We start from the raw sequence: 20,250 nt of genomic DNA, 5'->3' as shown, positions 1-20,250 counted from the left end.
GGGCCTTTGTTTTCAAGTTTTATTTTGCCTGTGAATTTAAATGTTAGAACATTCCACTCATTTTTTTTCTTGCATTGAAAATCAATCATTTTTCTACTGACTTTTGCTGTAATATTGAAATCAGGCAAAATAAAATTTGAAAACAAAGATCCCTATCTACAGAGAAGCAGTTTGGAAAAAAAAAAGTTACAAACAGGCAGATACAGTACAGTGCGCTCCGGCGGTGCGCACTATTAACCTGCGATTGGAGCGCATTTGACGTGCTAGCTTTACCCCTTAATTCAGTAAGGGGTAATAGCGCGTCGAAAACACGCATCCAACCCCCCTCTCCCCCCGAACCTAATAGCGCCCACAACATGCAAATGCATGTTGATGGCCCTATTAGGTATTCCCACGTGATTCAGATTAGGTATTCCCACGCGATTCAGAAAGCAAAATGTGCAGCCAAGCCGCACATTTTACTTTCAGAAATTAGCGCCTACCCAAAGGTAGGCGTTAATTTCTCCGGGCACCAGGAAAGTGCACGGAAAAGCAGTTTTTACTGCTTTTTTGTGCACCCTCCGACTTAATATCATGGCAATATTAAGTCAGAGGTCCCGAAAGTCAAAAAAACGTTTAAAAAAATTTGGAAATTGGCCCACGGTTTCTGAACCCATGGCTGTCAGCGGGTTTGAGAGCCGACGCCGGCAAAATTGAGCGTTGGCTGTCAGCCAACGCTCCTGTCCAAAAAGAGGCGCTAGGGCCCTCATTTGAATACAGAATCGCACGCATAGGAGAGTGGCCTGTGCGTTCGCCTGCGACTTTTACTATATCGGCCCGTTAGAGCATTAGTATAGAAATGGTCAACTCTAACCCTCCAGAATTACAAAAAAGCCAGGCTATCAGGTTATCTGTAATGAATATGCATGAGGCAGATTTCCATAGAATGGATGCAGTGAAAACCAGGCCTGTTTGCGACTCTTGAAGACCGAAGTTGGGCTGCCTCTATTACAAATCTCCTTGTTAAAACTTGGTAGAATACCTGAAGATAACTGCATTTGCCCTAGCAAAATACACCTGCCACCAGCCCAGAAATGTGAAAAAACAAACAAACACAAAGGCAACATTGAACATCTCCATTGCACCTATCTTAATCGCTTCTAATTGTCTCTTTATTTAAGGCATTTCTCTGGCAGCACATAGACGAACCATCACAATAATGAAGATTTTCTGAATCTGACACGCCAGCTGCGTGCGTGCGTGCAGCAACGCTTCAGAAATAAGCAGCAGTAGTAGCAGCAGTAAGGCAGAGTTCACGTTTCCAGCGTGAAGCTGCCCTCTCCCCCCTTTCACGAGTGTTTGCAAGCGCAGTATCTCAGCTCCACGGGAGGAACAAAGCCAATTTTTTTGCCGCTGGCGGCCTCATTCCTTTACTTTTCCCTTCTGGCAAGCACCAAGCACCCTAGGCTCCTGGCGAACCCTCATTACAGTTAAAGACCGTTCCCCCCAGCAGCGCTGCCTTGCTCCATACCCGAGCCCCTCACACTTACTGCCCATCCCCGACGCCATCTTCACGCCTGCGGAAAGCATTGTGGGAGAGAAGGCGTCCTGTTCCTGCCGCAAAGCACTGTGGGAGAGAAGGCATCCGGTCCCTGCCGCAAAGCATGCTGGGAGAAGAGGTCCCTGCGCGGGGTGGGCCAGGCTGTGCATTTATTTATTTCATTACTTTACATTCCGTTTTCGGCACTTCAAAGCGGATAACATTCAGTCACTATGGGTGGATTACAAGTTTGCTGTATGGATTACAAGTTTGCTTCAGCTTTGCCAGACTGAGGCATTTCACACCCAATTGTGCCTGCGAATTATACGACTTAACCGATGGTAAGCGCCAGCTTCCCCCACTGCCTGCAAGCGCATAAGATGTGCCTGCCCCAGGAGAGGCGGGGCAGCCTGGCGGTTGTATCTTTCTCTGCCTCTGCTGATGCTCCCTGCTTTCCAGCCCAGACAGTCTATGGTACTCAAAGTGGAGCCTATTGGGTTGCAATAGACGTACCCAGAACGTTCCCCAGTTCCTAAGGAATCGAAAACCCTTTTCCCTCCACCATGGTCTCATCCATGCATTGGGACTCCGGAGCTCTGCCTGCCTCTGGGGTCCTGCATGTGGAACAGAAGCAATTGTGGGAAGGCAACCTTGCACGTTCTAGATTATGGTTTCTTACCTGAAATCCTATATTTAGGCTCCAGCATCTTCCTTCTGTATTTTCTTATTTTACTGCCATTCCCATGTTCCAAAACAACGAGCTCCTCTCCTGCACACTAAAATCTTATTTAGGTGGCATGTAAGGTCAGCTGCCTTTGCCCCAGGCAGGAAAGTTACCAAGTGATTCCGCATCCAGCAGCCACCTAGTTATCTGCATTCTTAATGATCAGACTTTCCACTATAACAGCTGACCTAACTCTTCCCTCCTGGGCACCTACCCCTGAAGATATCCTTGGTGTAAAAAGATAAGGCATTTACTGACCTGCAGGTCCAAGCTATAAGATCATTTCCTGCTACACCAAGGTAATGAGAGATTCATAATTGCAGCACAGGACAGTGGACTACAAATAAGATGGTTCAAAGCCAGCATGGAAAAGACTGATAAATTGGCCAAATTGCAGATTCTGCAGAACAGAACTGGAAATGGTTATGCATCAAGCTGCTGGATGCGATGTACTGATTCAGAATGCCAGTATACAGAAAAGCACAAGATGGTATCGCTTATTCATTGGAAACTGTGTAAACACTAACATTGATGTACCAGCACAACCCTAACAGAAAAGAAGAAAACGAAAGAAGTTGTGATCACTTGGGACAATCCTATTCTCACCGACCGGAAGAATGATGCTACAAACCCAGATATGGTGAAGGAGAAAAACACAAGAGTAGCATTAAGAACATAAGAATATAAGAAATTGTCATACTCGGTCAAGCATAGCATCCTTTTTCCAACAGTGGCCAATCCAGGCTACAAGTACCTGGCAAGTACCAAATACTAAGTAGATTCCATGCTACTGATGCCAGTAATAGCAGTGGCTATTCCCTAAATCTAGTTAATGGATGTCTCCAAGAACTTAGCCAAACATTTTTTAAACCCAGCTACACTAAGTGCACTAACCACATCCTCTGGTAACAAATTCCAGAACTTAATTGTGCGTTGAGTGAAAAAGAATTTTCTCGGATTAGTTTTAAATGTGCTTCTTGCTAACTTCATGGAGTGCCCCCTAGTCCTTCTATTATCCGAAAGAATAAATAACTGATTCACATCTACCTGTTCTAGACCTTTCATGATTTTAAACACCTCTATCATATCCCCCCTCAGCTGTCTCTTCTCTAAGGTGAACAGCCCTAACCTCTTCAGCCTTTCCTTATACAGGAGCTGTTCCATTCTCTTTATCATTTTGGTCGCCCTTCTCTGTACCTTCTCCAGTGCAACGCTTATCTTTTTTGAGATGCAGTAACCAGAATTGTACACAGTGCTCAAGGTGCGGTCTCACCATGGAGCGATACAGAGACATTATGACATTTTCTGTTTTGTTCACCATTCCCTTCCTAATAATTCCTAACATTCTGTTTGCTTTTTTGACAGCCGACTATTTCAATGTATTATCTGCTATGAGGCTTAGATCTTTTTCCTGGGTGGTAGTTCTTAATGTGGAACCTAAAATCGTGTAACTACAGAATGGGTTATTTTTCCCTATATGCAGCACCTTGCACTTGTCCACATTAAATTCCATCTGCCATTTGGATGCCCAATTTTCCAGTCTCGCAAGGTCCTCCACAATTTATCACCATCCACTTGTGGTTTAACTACTCTGAATAATTTTGTATCATCTGTGAATTTGATTACTTCACTCATCGTATTCCTTTCCAGATCATTTATAAATATATTGAAAAGTAAGGGTCCCAATACAGATCCCTGAGGCACTCCACTGTTTACTCTTTTCCACTGAGAAAACTGACCATTTAATCCTACTCTCTATTTCCTGTCTTTTAAGCAGTTTGTAATTCACGAAAGGACATCGCCACCTATCCCATGAATTTTTAGTTTTCTTAGAAGCCTCTCATGAGGGACTTCCTCAAATGCTTTCTGAAAATCCAAAATATACTACATCTACTGGTTCACCTTTATCCACATGTTTATTAACCCCTTCAAAAAAATGAAGCAGATATGTGAGGCAAGATTTGCCTTGGGTAAATTGATTCTGACTGTCTTCCATTAAACCATGTCTTTCTATGTGCGCTGTGGTTTTGATTTTCAGAATAGTTTCCATTTTTCCCGGCACTGAAGTCGGGCTCACTGGTCTATAGTTTCCCGGATCGCCTTTGGAGCCCTTTTTAAATATTGGGGTCACTTTGGCCACCCTCTAGTCTTTGGGTACAAATTTTAACTAATAGGTCTGAAATTTCATTTTTTAGTTCCTTCAGGATCCTGGGATGTATACCATCTGGTCCAGGTGATTTGCTACTCTTTAGTTTGTCAATCTGGCCTACTACATTTTCTAGGTTTACAGTGATTTGGTTCAGTTCATCTGACTCATCACCCTTGAAAGCCATCTCAGGAACCGGTATCTCCCCAACAACCCAAGAAAGAGATCTAGGCATCATAGTGGATAACACATTGAAATCGTCGGTTCAGTGTGCTGCGGCAGTCAAAAAAACAAACAGAATGTTGGGAATTATTAGAAAGGGAATGGTGAATAAAACGGAAAATGTCATAATGCCTCTGTATCACTCCATGGTGAAACCACACCTTGAATACTGTGTACAATTCTGGTCGCTGCATCTCAAAAAAGATATAATTGTGATGGAGAAGGTACAGAGAAGGGCTACCAAAATGATAAGGGGAATGGAACAGCTCCCCTATGAGGAAAGACTAAAGAGGTTAGGACTTTTCAGCTTGGAGAAGAGACTGCTGAGGGGGGACATGATAGAGGTGTTTAAAATCATGAGAGGTCTAGAACGGGTAGATGTGAATCAGTTATTTACTCTTTCGGATAATAGAAAGACTAGGGGGCACTCCATGAAGTTAGCATGTGGCACATTTAAAACTAATCGGAGAAAGTTCTGTTTCACTCAACGCACAATTAAACTCTGGAATTTGTTGCCAGAGGATGTGGTTAGTGCAGTTAGTATAGCTGTGTTTAAAAAAAGATTGGATAAGTTCTTGGAGGAGAAGTCTATTACCTGTTATTAATTAAGTTGACTTAGAAAATAGCCACTGCTATTACTAGCAACAGTAACATGGAATAGACTTAGTTTTTTGGGTACTTGCCAGGTTCTTATGGCCTGGATTGGCCACTGTTGGAAACAGGATTCTGGGCTTGATGGACCCTTGGTCTGACCCAGTATGGCATGTTCTTATGTTCTTAAGGCACAGGAGAGAGAAGGGAAGAAGCTGTGATTGCTCTGTGTGTGAGAGTTATTATGGTTGAAATAATTTCCTTAATTGTATTTAAAGTATGCTGGTGCCTGCACGGGGTGAATCAGATGGGGTATATTGAAAATCTCCTCTTAAAAATTGCTCCCCCTTGGCAGCTGCCTTATTATTTCTAAACCATTACTGTGCAATACAATCCACTAGCAGTAGCCCTGTATTCTCTACATGTGTGCAGGTTCAGAGAATATTCATTATTTGTGATGGTTTGTACATATGTTGCCAAAATAATGCATTAAATAAGAAAAGAGGCATTTATTAGAAGAGAGTTAAGATAGTTGCAGTGGTGATATTCAGCATTATCTTTGGTTATAATCACATTTCTGGCCTGGTGACAGGCATATTTTGCTGGGGCAAATGCAGTTATTTCTGTCTGCAGACATTTCACCGTAATTTTTTTTTGAGGTGGGGAGGGAAAGTGAGGCATTCTGCTGTGGTGTAGTTTATGTGTAATGTTCTATAGTAATCTAGCTTGTTTTCGTTTGTAATCTGCTTCTCTATATGCTGGTTTTCTGGGGCATTGCAGTATTTGCAGTGCCATATTCCAGTCCTGGGACTGTGCTGATTTTGTACACAGGTTCTGAAGGTAGCTTTTTGTATTTCTCAGAGCAGCTGGCAGTGGAGGATGTTTGTGTTGCTGCAGTTCAAGCCACATCAGCATTTGCACATACTTTCTGTGTATGAGAAATGCCCTTGTCACGTGAGAGAGGCTGGACCTCGGTGACGCTGAGCGTTGAACCTAATCGCCGCTTCTCATTGGCCGCGAGTTTCTGGCGCCAATCCATGTTTTCAAATTTAAAAGAGAGGGCGGCGAGCGTGCGGCGTTGTAGGGGTGAGAGGAGACGAGCGGTGTGACAGGAACCCGAGGTGAGGCGGGGGTGGGTATTAAGGGAGACTCTGGGGTAAAAGACGGGGAATAAAGTGAGGGGGGCGCGTTTAATGGCATTTCCAGTGATGCTGGGCGGGGACGGCGGGTCCTCGTGAGCTAACGTCTGGGCGCCTTGTCAGACCTGTAACGATGGCTGCTGCCTGCTGAGAGCTTGCACTGCTCTTCTTCTCTGCGCTCCCGCAGGAGGGAGGATGTTCAGGGCTCTAGGCCGGGAGGGGGGCGGAGACCCATGGCTGCCTTTATGTGATTGACTGGGTTATCCACCCCAAGAAACTGAGCCTAGACTTGTTATATGGTAAGAAGTAACTGGTGTGAAAAGGGCAGAGAGAGACCAAAATAGCCCAGCAGGTGCAGGTAACCCTTATGCAGAAAGGTTAGGACAGGTTACGTCCGTGCTTTACACTTATTATATGGTAAGAATTAACTGGTGTGAAAAGGGCAGAGAGAGACCAAAATAGCCCAGCAGGTGCAGGTAACCCTTATGCAGAAAGGTTAGGACAGGTTACCTCCGTGCTTTACACTTATTATATGGTAAGAATTAACTGGTGTGAAAAGGGCAGAGAGAGACCAAAATAGCCCAGCAGGTGCAGGTAACCCTTATGCAGAAAGGTTAGGACAGGTTACGTCCGTGCTTTACACTTATTATATGGTAAGAATTAACTGGTGTGAAAAGGGCAGAGAGAGACCAAAATAGCCCAGCAGGTGCAGGTAACCCTTATGCAGAAAGGTTAGGACAGGTTACCTCCGTGCTTTACACTTATTATATGGTAAGAATTAACTGGTGTGAAAAGGGCAGAGAGAGACCAAAATAGCCCAGCAGGTGCAGGTAACCCTTATGCAGAAAGGTTAGGACAGGTTACCTCCGTGCTTTACACTTATTATATGGTAAGAATTAACTGGTGTGAAAAGGGCAGAGAGAGACCAAAATAGCCCAGCAGGTGCAGGTAACCCTTATGCAGAAAGGTTAGGACAGGTTACCTCCGTGCTTTACACTTATTATATGGTAAGAATTAACTGGTGTGAAAAGGGCAGAGAGACCAAAATAGCCCAGCAGGTGCAGGTAACCCTTATGCAGAAAGGTTAGGACAGGTTACCTCCGTGCTTTACACTTATTATATGGTAAGAATTAACTGGTGTGAAAAGGGCAGGGAGAGACCAAAATAGCCCAGCAGGTGCAGGTAACCCTTATGCAGAAAGGTTAGGACAGGTTACCTCCGTGCTTTACACTTATTATATGGTAAGAATTAACTGGTGTGAAAAGGGCAGAGAGACCAAAATAGCCCAGCAGGTGCAGGTAACCCTTATGCAGAAAGGTTAGGACAGGTTACCTCCGTGCTTTACACTTATTATATGGTAAGAATTAACTGGTGTGAAAAGGGCAGAGAGAGACCAAAATAGCCCAGCAGGTGCAGGTAACCCGTATGCAGAAAGGTTAGGACAGGTTACGTCCGTGCTTTACACTTATTATATGGTAAGAATTAACTGGTGTGAAAAGGGCAGAGAGAGACCAAAATAGCCCAGCAGGTGCAGGTAATCCTTATGCAGAAAGGTTAGGACAGGTTACCTCCGTGCTTTACACTTATTATATGGTAAGAATTAACTGGTGTGAAAAGGGCAGAGAGAGACCAAAATAGCCCAGCAGGTGCAGGTAACCCGTATGCAGAAAGGTTAGGACAGGTTACCTCCGTGCTTTACACTTATTATATGGTAAGAATTAACTGGTGTGAAAAGGGCAGAGAGAGACCAAAATAGCCCAGCAGGTGCAGGTAACCCGTATGCAGAAAGGTTAGGACAGGTTACGTCCGTGCTTTACTTCCTCCTTCCTGCCGCTAGGGATCCTCTGCCTATTCCATGCCCTTTTACATTTTGGCTTTTTTTGTCTTTTTCCAATACGTCCAGGAGGATGTCCCACCCTTTATGTGATAAAGTATCTTCTCTTGTTCCCGTCTACCCTATGAGGCCTTCATAGCATAACTTGTAGTTGTACAGTTCCTTTCCACTGGAAATAGTTTCTGATATTTCACCATCATATCCCTTCTTTGTCTCTTGGCTTGTAGGGTATGCATATCTGTATCTACCTGGCAATTTGTGGTGGGATTTGTTTGTTTTATGGCTTTTATTGTGTATGTAAATTTGTAAACAGCTTTTATTGTAGCTACTGCTTATGTGGTATATATGTGTTTTAAATAAATAAAATACAGTCCTCTCCCTTTCCATGAACATGTAATATATTTGAAAATGCCATGGGGTTCACCATGTGCCTAAGCCTCTCCCATTCTGGGACTCTTCAGAGATGCTGTTTCTAACACCAAGTAGATCATATCAATTTTACAAACTTTGTTTTTTTTTCTTCTGTTTACACAAACCTAGTTTTTCTTCTATTCAGTTTTGGGAGGCATTTAACCTTTATGTCCCTCAAAATGTGTACCTTCAAAATGTCTTTGATAAGTCATCCAATATGAGTTTTCTGTTTTGGGATCTTTTGACAGTGATTGGAGATTTTTGTGTGCATTGGGTGTCATCTTTCTTTTGATAATGAATTCATTTTCCATTGTTGGAGCATTGTCATTTTCCAATCCAGAAAAGGCATTTTGTATGAGTATCATTTGGGGAATCTGTGTAGACTGTCATTTGGTGTTTGCTGATGATATTCACTTCACGTTTCTAGTGATAACCTGAAGTGATGAGGGATAGTTATGTTAATGACAGCTTTTCTAAAATAGCCACGTGGTGTTGGGCAAATAATTGTAAACGTAACGCCAAAAATACTGCCCAGAGAGTGATCTTTCCATTTGTATAAATGAGCATGTTCTCCCGTTTAAATAATTGTTTGGCTAGATTCATACCCCTTCCTAATGGGCCTGTTTTTTTGTGGCAGCAATTAGAGATAAGATTGGAGAAGTTCAAATCACAGGGGCTCCTCCACCCTGACTCTTACAGTGGCATACCAATATCTTTCCCAGGCATAGGCCTGGGTGATCCACTATTTATAAATTAATACAAATCACACTAAATCAATCCTCCATGCTAATTACAAACAAGTAAAACAAAATAAAAAATCATCAATTGTACCATTCTATCTAAAAAAAAAAAAAAACAAACCTAAGATGTAAACCCATACTCAAAAATTAACCAAAACAAGAAATACTATGATTTTAAGACGTTAGTGGAAATTGGAAAGGTCATCAACAGTCCTTAGTTTCAAAGTTTAGGGCTAGATTACATTTCTCCGTAACTTACACCTAGCATTCCCCCTTCCCCATCTCGAACACCAAAGCTTTGTAATTAGCTATTTATACCTGTGTAGCTGTTACTTGACTATCTGGCCTCTTTAGTCTGTACTCAGAATGGAGGTGGTCACTATTTTGCTTGGCATCTGGATGGGTGGGGTGCCTCATGTTGGGCTATATTTGAGAGGGGACTTGTTGGTATATTGATTTTTTTTCCCTGTTTTGGGATTCAGTGGTGTTGGGAGGACTATTGTCTTCAGATACGGGAAGTAGGGATTTTATTTTGCTGTTAGTGTTACATCAGTTGCTGGATATGTTGTGCTTTCCTGCCCCCCCTTCCACCACCACTTTAGACATAGATGGCTCAAGAAATCTTTTCTCCCAACCCGGGCATCTTCTCCGATGAGGAAGAGGCTCCAGTTTTTGAGTCGACGGCTGCTGAATTTGGTGCTGGAATCCAGAAAGATTTGTTGAATGACTTTTCCTTGATCTCCCCAGGCATGGGGGCAGCCAAGCAGGTGAGTGTATTTCTCCCCCCCAAGGAAATTAGCCTGTAATATTTTGTTCTCTGGAGATACTTCCCTAATATGGTTATGCTGATGGCCCATGTGACTTTGTATGCTTTCTAGGCACTGGCATAACTGATGACAAATTTTAATGAATCCCCAGTCTCTGCTGGAGAGATGCCGTCAGATACGGAAAAACATATTCTGCATCTGTATAGAATGGCTGCACCTACCACTAAGTATTTGGTGGATTAGATAGAAACTAATCCTAGGGCTTTGAGTGGAGAGATCCTAGATTTGAAGATATGCAGATCAATGCATATAAACCTAACTGTTGCATGGTCAACTATTGAGTCACTAGTACTAAAAATTAGCCAGTCACTGCTGCTTGTGCTCTTCCATGGCAAGAGCATTATAAATCTAAAATGTCTTTATTATTACTATTCCAATGTATATTCAAGACTTGACATTTTGGAGCTTGTTCTTTATTTGGGATTATTATTGGCTAGTTTCCAACAGTGGTCAATTCAGGCTACAAGTACTTGCAAGTAACTAGAAACTAAGTCTATCCCATGCTACAGATGCCAGTAATAGCAGTGGCTATTTTCTAAGTCGACTTAATAGCAGGTAATGGACTTCTCCTTCAAGAACTTATCCAATCCTTTTTTAAACACAGCTACACTAACTGCACTAACCACATCCTCTGGCAACAAATTCCAGAGTTTAATTGTGCATTGAGTGAAAAAGAATTTGCTCTGATTAGTCTTAAATGTGCTACTTGCTAACTTCATGGAGTGCCCCTTAGTCCTTCTATTATCCGAAAGTGTAAATAACCGATTCACATTAACCCGTTCTAGACTTCTCATGATCTTAAAGACCTCTATCATATCCCCCCTCAGCCCTCTCTTCTCCAAGCTGAAAAGTCCTAACCTCTTTAGTCTTTCCTCATAGGGGAGCTGTTCCATCCCCTTTATCAGTTTGGTAGCCGTTCTCTGTACCTTCTCCATCTCAACTATATCTTTTTTGAGATGCGGCGACCAGAATTGTACACAGTATTCAAGGTGCGGTCTCACCATGGAGCGATACAGAGGCATTATGACATTTTCCGTTTTATTTACCATTCCCTTTCTAATAATTCCCAACATTCTGTTTGCTTTTTTGACTGCCGCAGCACACTGAACCGATGATTTCAATGTGTTATCCACTATGACACCTAGATCTCTTTCTTGGGTTGTAGCACCTAATGTGGAACCTAACTTTGTGTAACTATAGCATGGGTTATTTTTCCCTATATGCATCACCTTGCAAGTCTCCACATTATTTCGTCTGCCATTTGGATGCCTAATTTTACAGTGTCACATTTGAATAAAGCAAGCCATCTTTGTGCAGTTCTATTGGCAATGATTGTCCTACATAGAAATTATCCTACCTGCAGATGCTTCTGTCAGTGAAAAGCAATGGTATGTTTTATAAAATATGAAAATAGCATCTCCTTCAAATTAGTAATTTAATGCTGCAGACTATAACTCACATTCCCTGTACATACCAGGATCAGTCCAGACTCCTGGGTTTTGCCTCCCCTCCAGCAGATTGAGACAGAGAAAGATTTGACAGACTCTGCCATAAATACCAAGGTGCCACCCACAGTCTGCCAGTACTACTCTGTCTCCAGCAGATGGTGGGGGTGCATCACTCAGTCTGAGCTGATTCTTTAAAAAAAAAAAAAAGACAGAACCATAAATAGAGACAGTGGTAGATAGTTAAGTTCATTGAAAAAAAACAAAACAAAACAAAAAACGGTAAGAGGAGCTGCAAGTGAAAGGGGACCATCCTCCCTGGTCTGCGAGGCAGCTGTGGCTCAGGGTCGAGGGCCCTTTTGCCTCAGGGCAGCCCAACCTGGGGTGATACCAGAGAGCCTGGAGCACTCACCCCGACAAGATGGATTCAGGACCCGCACCCTGGTTCCTCTGGACAGGTTTGCTTAATTTAAAAAAAAAAAAAAAAAAAAGTTAAAGCTTGGCCGGTTTGCGGGGCTCTCCCTTCCCTTTTCTGCTGCGGCGGTGTTTTATTTTCACTTTCACTGGCTTGCTCATGCTGTGCTGTCCAGTGTGCGGGCCTCTCGAGGGATGAGCTGTGCTTGGCCTGCATCCCCAGAGGCGAAGGAATGTCTGAGCCTGTCGAGGGAGTGCTTGTGTGCAGGAGATCAGTGGCGATCGGGGAGATGCCGGCTCCTACTTCAAGGCCCCTGTCGCAAAGCGCGGGAACAGGCACCATTTTAGAGTCACTATCCTCGGCTGATCAATTTGCGTTGGGGGAAGCAAATTTCCCGCCCCCTCTGTCTCCCCAGCAGCTCTGTCTTCCGCTGCCTGATTGCCCTGCCAGATCAGATCCTAAGGGGCAGGATGTAGATATGGGGACAGATTCTGAGGCTTCTTTGTCTTCCTTTTCAGCGGATTTTATTTTAGCCATGCATAAGGTCTTTAAGGCCCAGAAAGCTACAAAAAAAGCAGGCATCTAAACCAGGGGTTTTTTCAGTGCCACCCTTGAGGGGTAAGAAGCAGCCTCTGCCTCAGGAACAAGACGTGCCCTTAAATGTGAAGCGCCCTTTGCGGTCCAGGGCGCCGCGGGAGGATTTGGAGGTGTCCTCTGACACCTCTGACCAGGAGAGTCCAGATGTACCGGCCCAGCCCCTGAGGGGGGGTAGAGGGTGACGGGGATCCGCAGCAGAGTGCTGCTCGTCAGTCCCATATCTCAGATGGTGATGACCCCAAGGTGGTCTGCCTGTTCTGAAAGGAGGAATTTGGCCCTCTCATTTCCGCCATTTTGGGGGAGTTAAGAATTGAGACGCCTTCAGAAGAGCATCGCTTAGGGTCAATGGATCTGGTGCTGTTGGGCCTGAGGGGTCCTCCTACCACCTTTCCCTTCCATTTCCAGCTACGGACCTGCTCTTTCGAGAATGGGATACCCCAGATTTGGGGTTAAAGTTCACGAAAGCCATGGATAAGCTTTATCCTCTGCCAGAGGAGGCTTTAGAGATGCTTCGAGTGCCGAAGGTGGATGCAGCAGTGTCAGCTGTCACGAAGAAGACTACTATCCCAGTCACGGGGGCCACAGCCCTTAAGGATCTACAGGATCAGAAGCTGGAGTTGCAGCTTAAGAAGACCTTTGAGGTCTTTGCGCTGGGAGTCCGGGCGGCGATGTGTAGCAATTTTGGTCTGCGAGCCGGACTCCGCTGGGTGCAGCAACTACAAGGCAACGAAGCTCTGAGGAAGAAGCACGGCAAGCAGAGGCAGTGGTGGCTTATAGTGCGGATGCCCTTTATGATCTTTTACGGACATCATCTTGCACCATGGTCTCTGTGGTTTCAGCGAGGAGATTATTGTGGTTACGGAACTGGTCTGCGGATGTGTCGTCCAAATCCCAGTTGGGATCCTTGCCCTGTAAAGGTAAGCTCCTTTTTGGGAAGGAGCTGGAAGACTTGATTCTATCCTTGGGCGAGAATAAGGTTCACAGGCTGCCGGAAGACAGACCAAAGTACAGAGGAGGCTTTTTTCTAGGTCCTGCTTTTGCGGGAGTCGAAGATCTCGAGTGCCCTGTATGCCCACTTCTTCCTTTCGTCAGAGTTCGGGAAGACAGCAAGCATGGTCTCAGCCCTTTCGGGGTAGGTGTTTCGGCAGACCTGGTACTTTCCAGCCTTCCGCAAGAGGGAAGCCCTCGCAATGATGGCCAGCCGGTCCATTTCTCTGTTCCAGTGGTAGGGGGCAGACTGTCTCTGTTTTTACGAGAAATGGGCCAAAATCACATCAGACCAATGGGTGCCGTCTGTGATAAAACACGGCTACACTTGAGAGTTTGCATGCCAACCCCGTCCATGGTTCCTGATCTCTCCATGCGGTTACGTCGTGAAGCAAACTTTGCAGTGTCTTCTTGATCTGGGCGCGATTGTTCCGGTTTCTCCAAGCACGCAGCGAAGGGGCCGTTAATCCGTTTACTTCGTTGTTCCAAAAAAAGAGGGGTCCATTCCACCCATACTCTACTTAAAGCGGGTCAACAGATGTCTTTGGATTCCCCGCTTCCACATGGAGACGCTGACGTCTGTCATCGCCTCTGTTCGTCCAGGAGAGTTCCTGCCATCTCTGAATCTGACGGCGGCATATTTGCATATCAGGATCAGGGCGGATCAGAAGTATCTGAGATTTGCCATCATGGGACGGCACAACCAGTTTCAAGCTCTGCCTTTCGGCCTTGCTACAGCTCCAGAACGTTCACCAAGATGGTGGTAGCGGCGGCACAACTACGTTGGGAAGGCTTGTTGGTGCATCCGTACTTGGACGATTGGCTGATCCGAGCAAAGTCGGAATCTCTGTGTCAGACAGCGGTACAACGCGTCCTGCAATTGCTGAACTCACTCGGCTGGGTGGTCAACAGGGCCAAAAGTCATCTGGTTCCTTCCCAGTCATTGGAATTTTTGGGAGTGTTGTTCAACACCCTACAGGGACGAGTTTTCCTGACAACCAACCACATGATCAAGCTACAGGGCCAGGTGATGAGCTTCGGCTTCAAACAGGCTCCGAAAGTCTGGGATTACTTGCAACTTCTAGGCTCCATGACCTCGACTCTGGAACTGGTACCATGGGCCTTCGCCCACATGTGGCCTTTGCAATCAGCATTACTTTCTCGTTTGAGTCCAGTTTCCGAACAGTTCCATTGAATCCTTCCACTGATGGAGACCGCCGGTTCAGTCTGGATTGGTGGCGGCTCTTGGATAATTTGAGCCGGGGAGTGCCCTTGGTGATCCCGGAATGGACAGTAGTTACCACAGATGCCAGTCTTTCCGGTTGGGGAGCAGTTTGTCTCCGGAAATCTGTGCAGGGGTGATTGGTCTCCAGAAGAGTCTTGCTGGTCAATCAATCGTCTTGAGACCAGAGCAGTACGCCTGGCGTTGGAAGCCTTTCTCCCTCTCGTCCAGAGGAAGTCTGTCAGTGTTGTCCGACAATGTGACCACGGTGGCTTACATCAATCACCGGGGGGGGGGGCACCAAGAGTCTACCAGTGGCTTTGGAAACTCGCCTGTTAGTCAGCTGGGCGGAGCGGAACTTGATCAGCATAGCTGCGATTCACATAGCTGGAGTCGACAACGTGCACGCGGACTTTCTAAGTCTACATCAGCTCGATCCAGTAGAATGGGAACTGGCAGACAGAGCCTTCCAGCTCATCTGCGACAGTTGAGGCACACCTTGCATGGACCTGATGGCGACGTTCAAGAATTCCAAGGCTCCACGCTTATTTGCGCGCCACAGGGAAACAGGAGTGGAAGGAGTAGATGTGCTTGTCCTACCCTGGCCAACCATCCTGCTTTGTGTTTCCCCCTTGGCTGCTAATCGGCAAAGTGCTCCGCCGCATAGAAAAACACTCGGCGGAGGTGATCCTGGAGGCTCCAGAATGGCCGCGCCTGCTGTGGTTTGCAGATCTGGTCAATCTCACGGTGGAGGGTCCGCTGCGGTTTCAGTTTCTTCCGAATCTGGTTTATCAGGGGCCCGTCTGTTTTGAACAGGTCGATCACTTTTGTCTTGCGGCATGGCTTTTGAAAGGCAGCGTCTGAAAAACAAAGGCTATTCCAACGCGGTAGTGACTACTCTGCTGAGATCACGTAAATCTTCCAGTTCCCTGTCTTATCTTCGGGTCTGGAAGGGTTTTGAATCGTGGTGCGTGGACCGAGGCGTTCAACCGACCCAAGCGTCCGTATCATATCTTATGTTTCCTGCAGGCGGAGTTGACTAAAGGCTTAGCCTGTAGTTCCTTGAGGGTCCAGGTCGCAGCTATTGGCTGTTTGCGTGGAACCATACACGGAGTGCCGTTGGCTGTGCATCTAGATATTGCTCACTTCCTCCGGGGGGGAGCATTTACGGCCACCAGTGAGTTCGCCATGTCCGTCCTGGAATTTGAACTTAGACCTTAAGGCTTTGTGTGCGCCGCCTTTTGAACCTTTAAAAAGGACAACGTTGAAAGACCTCACGTTGAAGGTCATGTTTCTTGTGGCGACTTCCTCTGCCCGCAGAGTGTCCGAACTGCAAGCGTTGTCATGCCAGGAGCCCTTCTTACGAATCTCAGATTCTGGGGTTACGTTGGGCACGGTTCCCTCCTTTCTTCCAAAGGTAGTCTCCTCCCTTCATTTGAATCAATCTGTGGAGCTCCTATTCTTCTCCGATCTAGACAGATCGGATCCTCTCATTAAAGACTTGAGGAAGCAGGATATTCGCAGGGCACTGCTGTGTTATCTGGAGGTTACCAACAATTTTCGAGTCTCTGATCATCTCTTTGTGCTCTGGAGTGGTCCAAGGAGAGGTAATATGGCATCTAAGACCACGATAGCCCGGTGGCTGAAGGAAGTGATAAACGGGCGCATTTGACTCGTTCCCAGGTGGCCTCCTGGGTGGAATGTCATCAGATTTCTCCAAGAAATTTGCAGAGTGGCTATATGGAAATCCTTGCATACTTTTGCGAGGCATTACAGACTGGATGTTCAGGATCTGAGGGGAGGAAATTTTGGAGAAGGAGCGCTGAGCGGGCCTCTCCGGTTCCCATCCCCGGTAAGTAAAGCTCTGGTACATCCCAGGAGTCTGGGTTGATCCGGGTACATACAGGGAAAAGAAAATTGGTTCTTACCTGATAATTTTTGTTCCTGTAGTACTACAGATCAGACCAGAGTCCCACCCGCTTAGTGCATAAAGGTAATGGAGAGTCCGCTATTTCTGCATTTGTATGGTTATTCTGGTCTGCAGATCAATCCGACTTACCCTCTTTAACGGGTTCGATTTATAGTTGGGGTCATTGATCCATGTTTAGTTTAAGGTTCCTGTATATAGTTTGGTGTGGAATCATTCTGCTTTGACAGTGCATAATACTGGCAGACTGTGGGTGGCAGCTTGGTATATATGGCGGGGTCAGTCTAAACTTTCTCTGTCCATCTGCTGGAGTGGAGGCAAAACCCAGCAGTCTGGACTGATCCGTGGTACTACAGGCATGAAAATTATCAGGTAAAAACCAATTTTTCTTTTCAACCTGCGTTCACTTCCTGTCTTTTATGAATACACAATACATTTTCATTAGGCAAACCTCATCAAGTAGGAATAGCATTACTAAAACCAGAATTCGAAGTGTAATAGAAACATAGAAATGATGGCAGAAGAAGACCAAATGGCCCATTCAGTCTGCCCAGCAAGCTTCGCACTTTTTTTTTTTTCTCTCTCATACTTATGTTACTCTTGGCTCTTAGTAACCTTTTGGTTATATTTCCCTTCCACTCCCACCATTAATGCAGAGAGCAGTGTTGGAACTGCATCTAAGTGAAATATCTAGCTTAATTAGTATGGGGTAGAAACCATCGCAATAAGCAAGCTACACCCATGCTTATTTGTTTACCCAGACTATGTAATTCAGTCCTTGTTGGTTGTTGTCTGTATATAGATCCACTTTTCTTCATTCCCCCTGCCATTGAAGCAGAGAGCTATGCTGGATATGCGTGAAGTATCGGTCTTTCTCCCCTGCCGTTGAAGCAGAGGGCTATGCTGGATATGCATTGAAAGTGAAGTATCAGGCTTATTTGGTTTGGGGTAGTAACTGCCGTAACAAGCAAGCTACTCCCCGCTTTTTTGTGAATGCAAATCCTTTTTTCCACATTTATTCACGTCCTATAGACTGTATGGATCCACAGTGTTTATCCCATGCCCCTTTGAAGTTCTACACAGTTCTGGTCTTCACCACTTCCTCTGGAAGGGCATTCCAGGCATCCACCACTCTCTCCGTGAAGAAATACTTCCTGACATTGGTTCTGAGTCTTCCTCCCTGGAGCTTCAAATCGTGATCCTTGGTTCTGCTGATTTTTTTTCTGACGGAAGACGTTTGTTGTTGTCTTTGGATCATTAAAACCTTTCAAGTATCTGAAAGTCTGTATCATATCACCTCTGCTCCTCCTTTCCTTTAGGGTGTACATATTTAGATTGTTCAATCTCTCCTCATAAGTCATTTGATGAAGACCTTCCACCTTTTTGGTCACCCTTCTCTGGACCGCCTCCATCTTGTCTCTGTCCCTTTTGAGATACGGTCTCCAGAACTGAACACAGTACTCCAGGTGAGGCCTCACCAAGGACCTGTACAAGGGAATAATCACTTCCCTTTTCTTACTCGATATTCCTCTCTCTATGCAGCCCAGCATTCTTCTGGCTTTAGCTATCGCCTTGTCACATTGTTTCGCCGACTTCAGATCATTAGACACCATCACCCTAAGGTCTCTCTCCTGCTCCGTGCACATCAGCCTTTCTCCCCCCATCGAATACAGTTCATTCGAATTTCCATTCCCCGTACTAAAATGTGTGTGTTCTGCAAGGACAGCAGGATGTTAGTCTTCACAAAACCCGCCCACCTCCCCGCAGAGTTGGATTTTTTTCTTTTGGTTTGTTCGTTTTTATTTTTTGTGAACTCTGTTATAAGACTGAAGAGGGACCCGTGTGGACGCATGGTTGGCGGCATGTGGAGTATGCTCAGTGTGCCTATCAGTTTCTAGAAACTGACAAAAGTTTTCCGTGCCAGGCTGCATCCGATGTCACATATGTGTGAGAACTAAGAGCCTGCTGTCCTTGGAGAACAGCTGTTAAAGGTAAGCAACTCTGCTTTGCCCGTGGGAAAAAAAGCTGCGATACCATGCAATAGATATTGCACACAGCGCTACCACCCCCTATTTTACATTTATCCCACCCATACTCGGCCCGCTTTAATGTTAATTTGACATTTGCATATGCAATGTACCGTTTATTGCGTGCGTTACGGTGCTATTGTGTACGATAATGGTCTATCGCAAAATGATGAATGACCCTTTGTGTTGGCTTTTTTCGTCACCACAGCACACTGAGCCGATGTTTTCAATATCAACTATGATGCCCAGATCTTTCCTGGGTGGTAAATCCTAAAATGGAAGGTAACATCGTGTAGCTACAGAATTGGTTATTTTTCCCTATTTGCATCACCTTGCACTTATCTACTTTCTATTTCTTCTGCTATATGGACGCCCGATCTTCCAGCCTTGCAAGTCTTCCTGCAATTTATTCAATCCATTTGTGATTTAACTAGTCTGAGATGATCAAGTTTGTAGATGATAAATATTCACTCGTACCCCTTTCTAGATCATTTATAAATATATTAAAAGACTCCGGTCCAAGTACAGATCCCTGAGGCACTCCACTATTAAACTTTTTCCACTGGAAACAGATTATTAATCCTGTTCTGTTTTGTCTTTTAACCAGTTTGCAATCCACATAAGGACATCTCCTATCCCACGACTTTTTTTTTTAATTTTCTTAGATGCCTCTGATGAGGGACTTCAAATTTTCAGAGGTCGTATGACAAATACACCACATCTACTGGTTCACCTTTATCCACATTTAATCCCTTCAAAAAATGTAGGAGATCTGTGAGGCAAGACTTCCCTTGGGTAAATCCATGCTGGCTTTTGTGATTTTATTCTTTAACAGTTTCCACTGTGTTTCCCGGCACTGGTCAGGCTCACTGGTCTGTAGTTTCCCGGATCTCCCCTGGAGCCCTTTTTAAATATTGGGGTCACGCTGGCCACCCTGCAGGTACAATGGATGGTTTTAATGATAGGTTACAAATTATTAGTAATAGGTCTGGAATTTATTTTTTAGTTTTCAGAACCCGGGGTGTATACCATCCTATCTGGGTGACTTGCTACTCTTCAGTTTGTCAGTCTGGCCTACCACATCTTCCAGGTTTACTGCGATTTGGGTTCAGTTCATCTGAATCATCACCTTGAAAACCTTCTCCAGAACGGGTACCTCCCCAACATCCATAAACACTGAAGCAAAAAATGTTTAATCCTTTCCACGATGGCTTTAACCCCTCGATCATCCAATGGTCCAACTTGACTCCCTTGCAGGTTCCTGCTTTGGATATATTTAAAGTTTTTATTATGAGTTGTTCCCCCCCCCACCCCCATGTATGTTCAACTTCTTTTCGCCTGTCTTATCAATGTTTTACATTTTAACTTGATGATGCTTATGGCTTTTCCTTGAATATAATTTGACTCTGTGTAATTTTTCTCTTCCAGGGTGCAGAAGTGCTGCCATCAGCATTGCATGTTGGAAGTGATAAGGTGA

At 45.0% G+C, this 20,250-nt stretch overlaps 2 protein-coding genes across 8 annotated transcripts in view; one reads left to right on the top strand and one right to left on the bottom strand.

The window, feature by feature from the left end:
* BRD8 (bromodomain containing 8) overlaps nucleotides 1-1,652 on the bottom strand; it is an 86,368-nt gene extending 84,716 nt beyond the window's left edge. For all 5 annotated transcript variants that reach the window (XM_029583309.1, XM_029583311.1, XM_029583312.1 and 2 more), the window contains exon 1: nucleotides 1,530-1,652. In XM_029583309.1, coding sequence (XP_029439169.1) covers nucleotides 1,530-1,569 — 40 coding nt within the window. In that variant the 5' untranslated portion in view covers nucleotides 1,570-1,652. The remainder of the gene's footprint in view (nucleotides 1-1,529) is intronic.
* KIF20A (kinesin family member 20A) overlaps nucleotides 1,610-20,250 on the top strand; it is a 113,866-nt gene continuing 95,225 nt past the window's right edge. Inside the window, exons 1-3 of one of the 3 annotated variants that reach the window (XM_029583315.1) lie at nucleotides 1,610-1,860; nucleotides 9,929-10,093; nucleotides 20,202-20,250. The exon at nucleotides 20,202-20,250 is cut by the window's right edge and continues 59 nt beyond it. In XM_029583315.1, coding sequence (XP_029439175.1) covers nucleotides 9,935-10,093; nucleotides 20,202-20,250 — 208 coding nt within the window. In that variant the 5' untranslated portion in view covers nucleotides 1,610-1,860; nucleotides 9,929-9,934. Of the gene's footprint in view, nucleotides 1,861-5,328; nucleotides 6,324-6,345; nucleotides 6,641-9,928; nucleotides 10,094-20,201 lie in introns of those variants that run through there. The other 2 variants (XM_029583314.1, XM_029583316.1) reach the window with 2 other exon arrangements.

Source organism: Rhinatrema bivittatum, chromosome 18 (genome assembly GCF_901001135.1).
Source record: "Rhinatrema bivittatum chromosome 18, aRhiBiv1.1, whole genome shotgun sequence".
Taxonomy (NCBI): domain Eukaryota; kingdom Metazoa; phylum Chordata; class Amphibia; order Gymnophiona; family Rhinatrematidae; genus Rhinatrema; species Rhinatrema bivittatum.
This window is presented reverse-complemented; position numbering and strand designations above follow the sequence as displayed.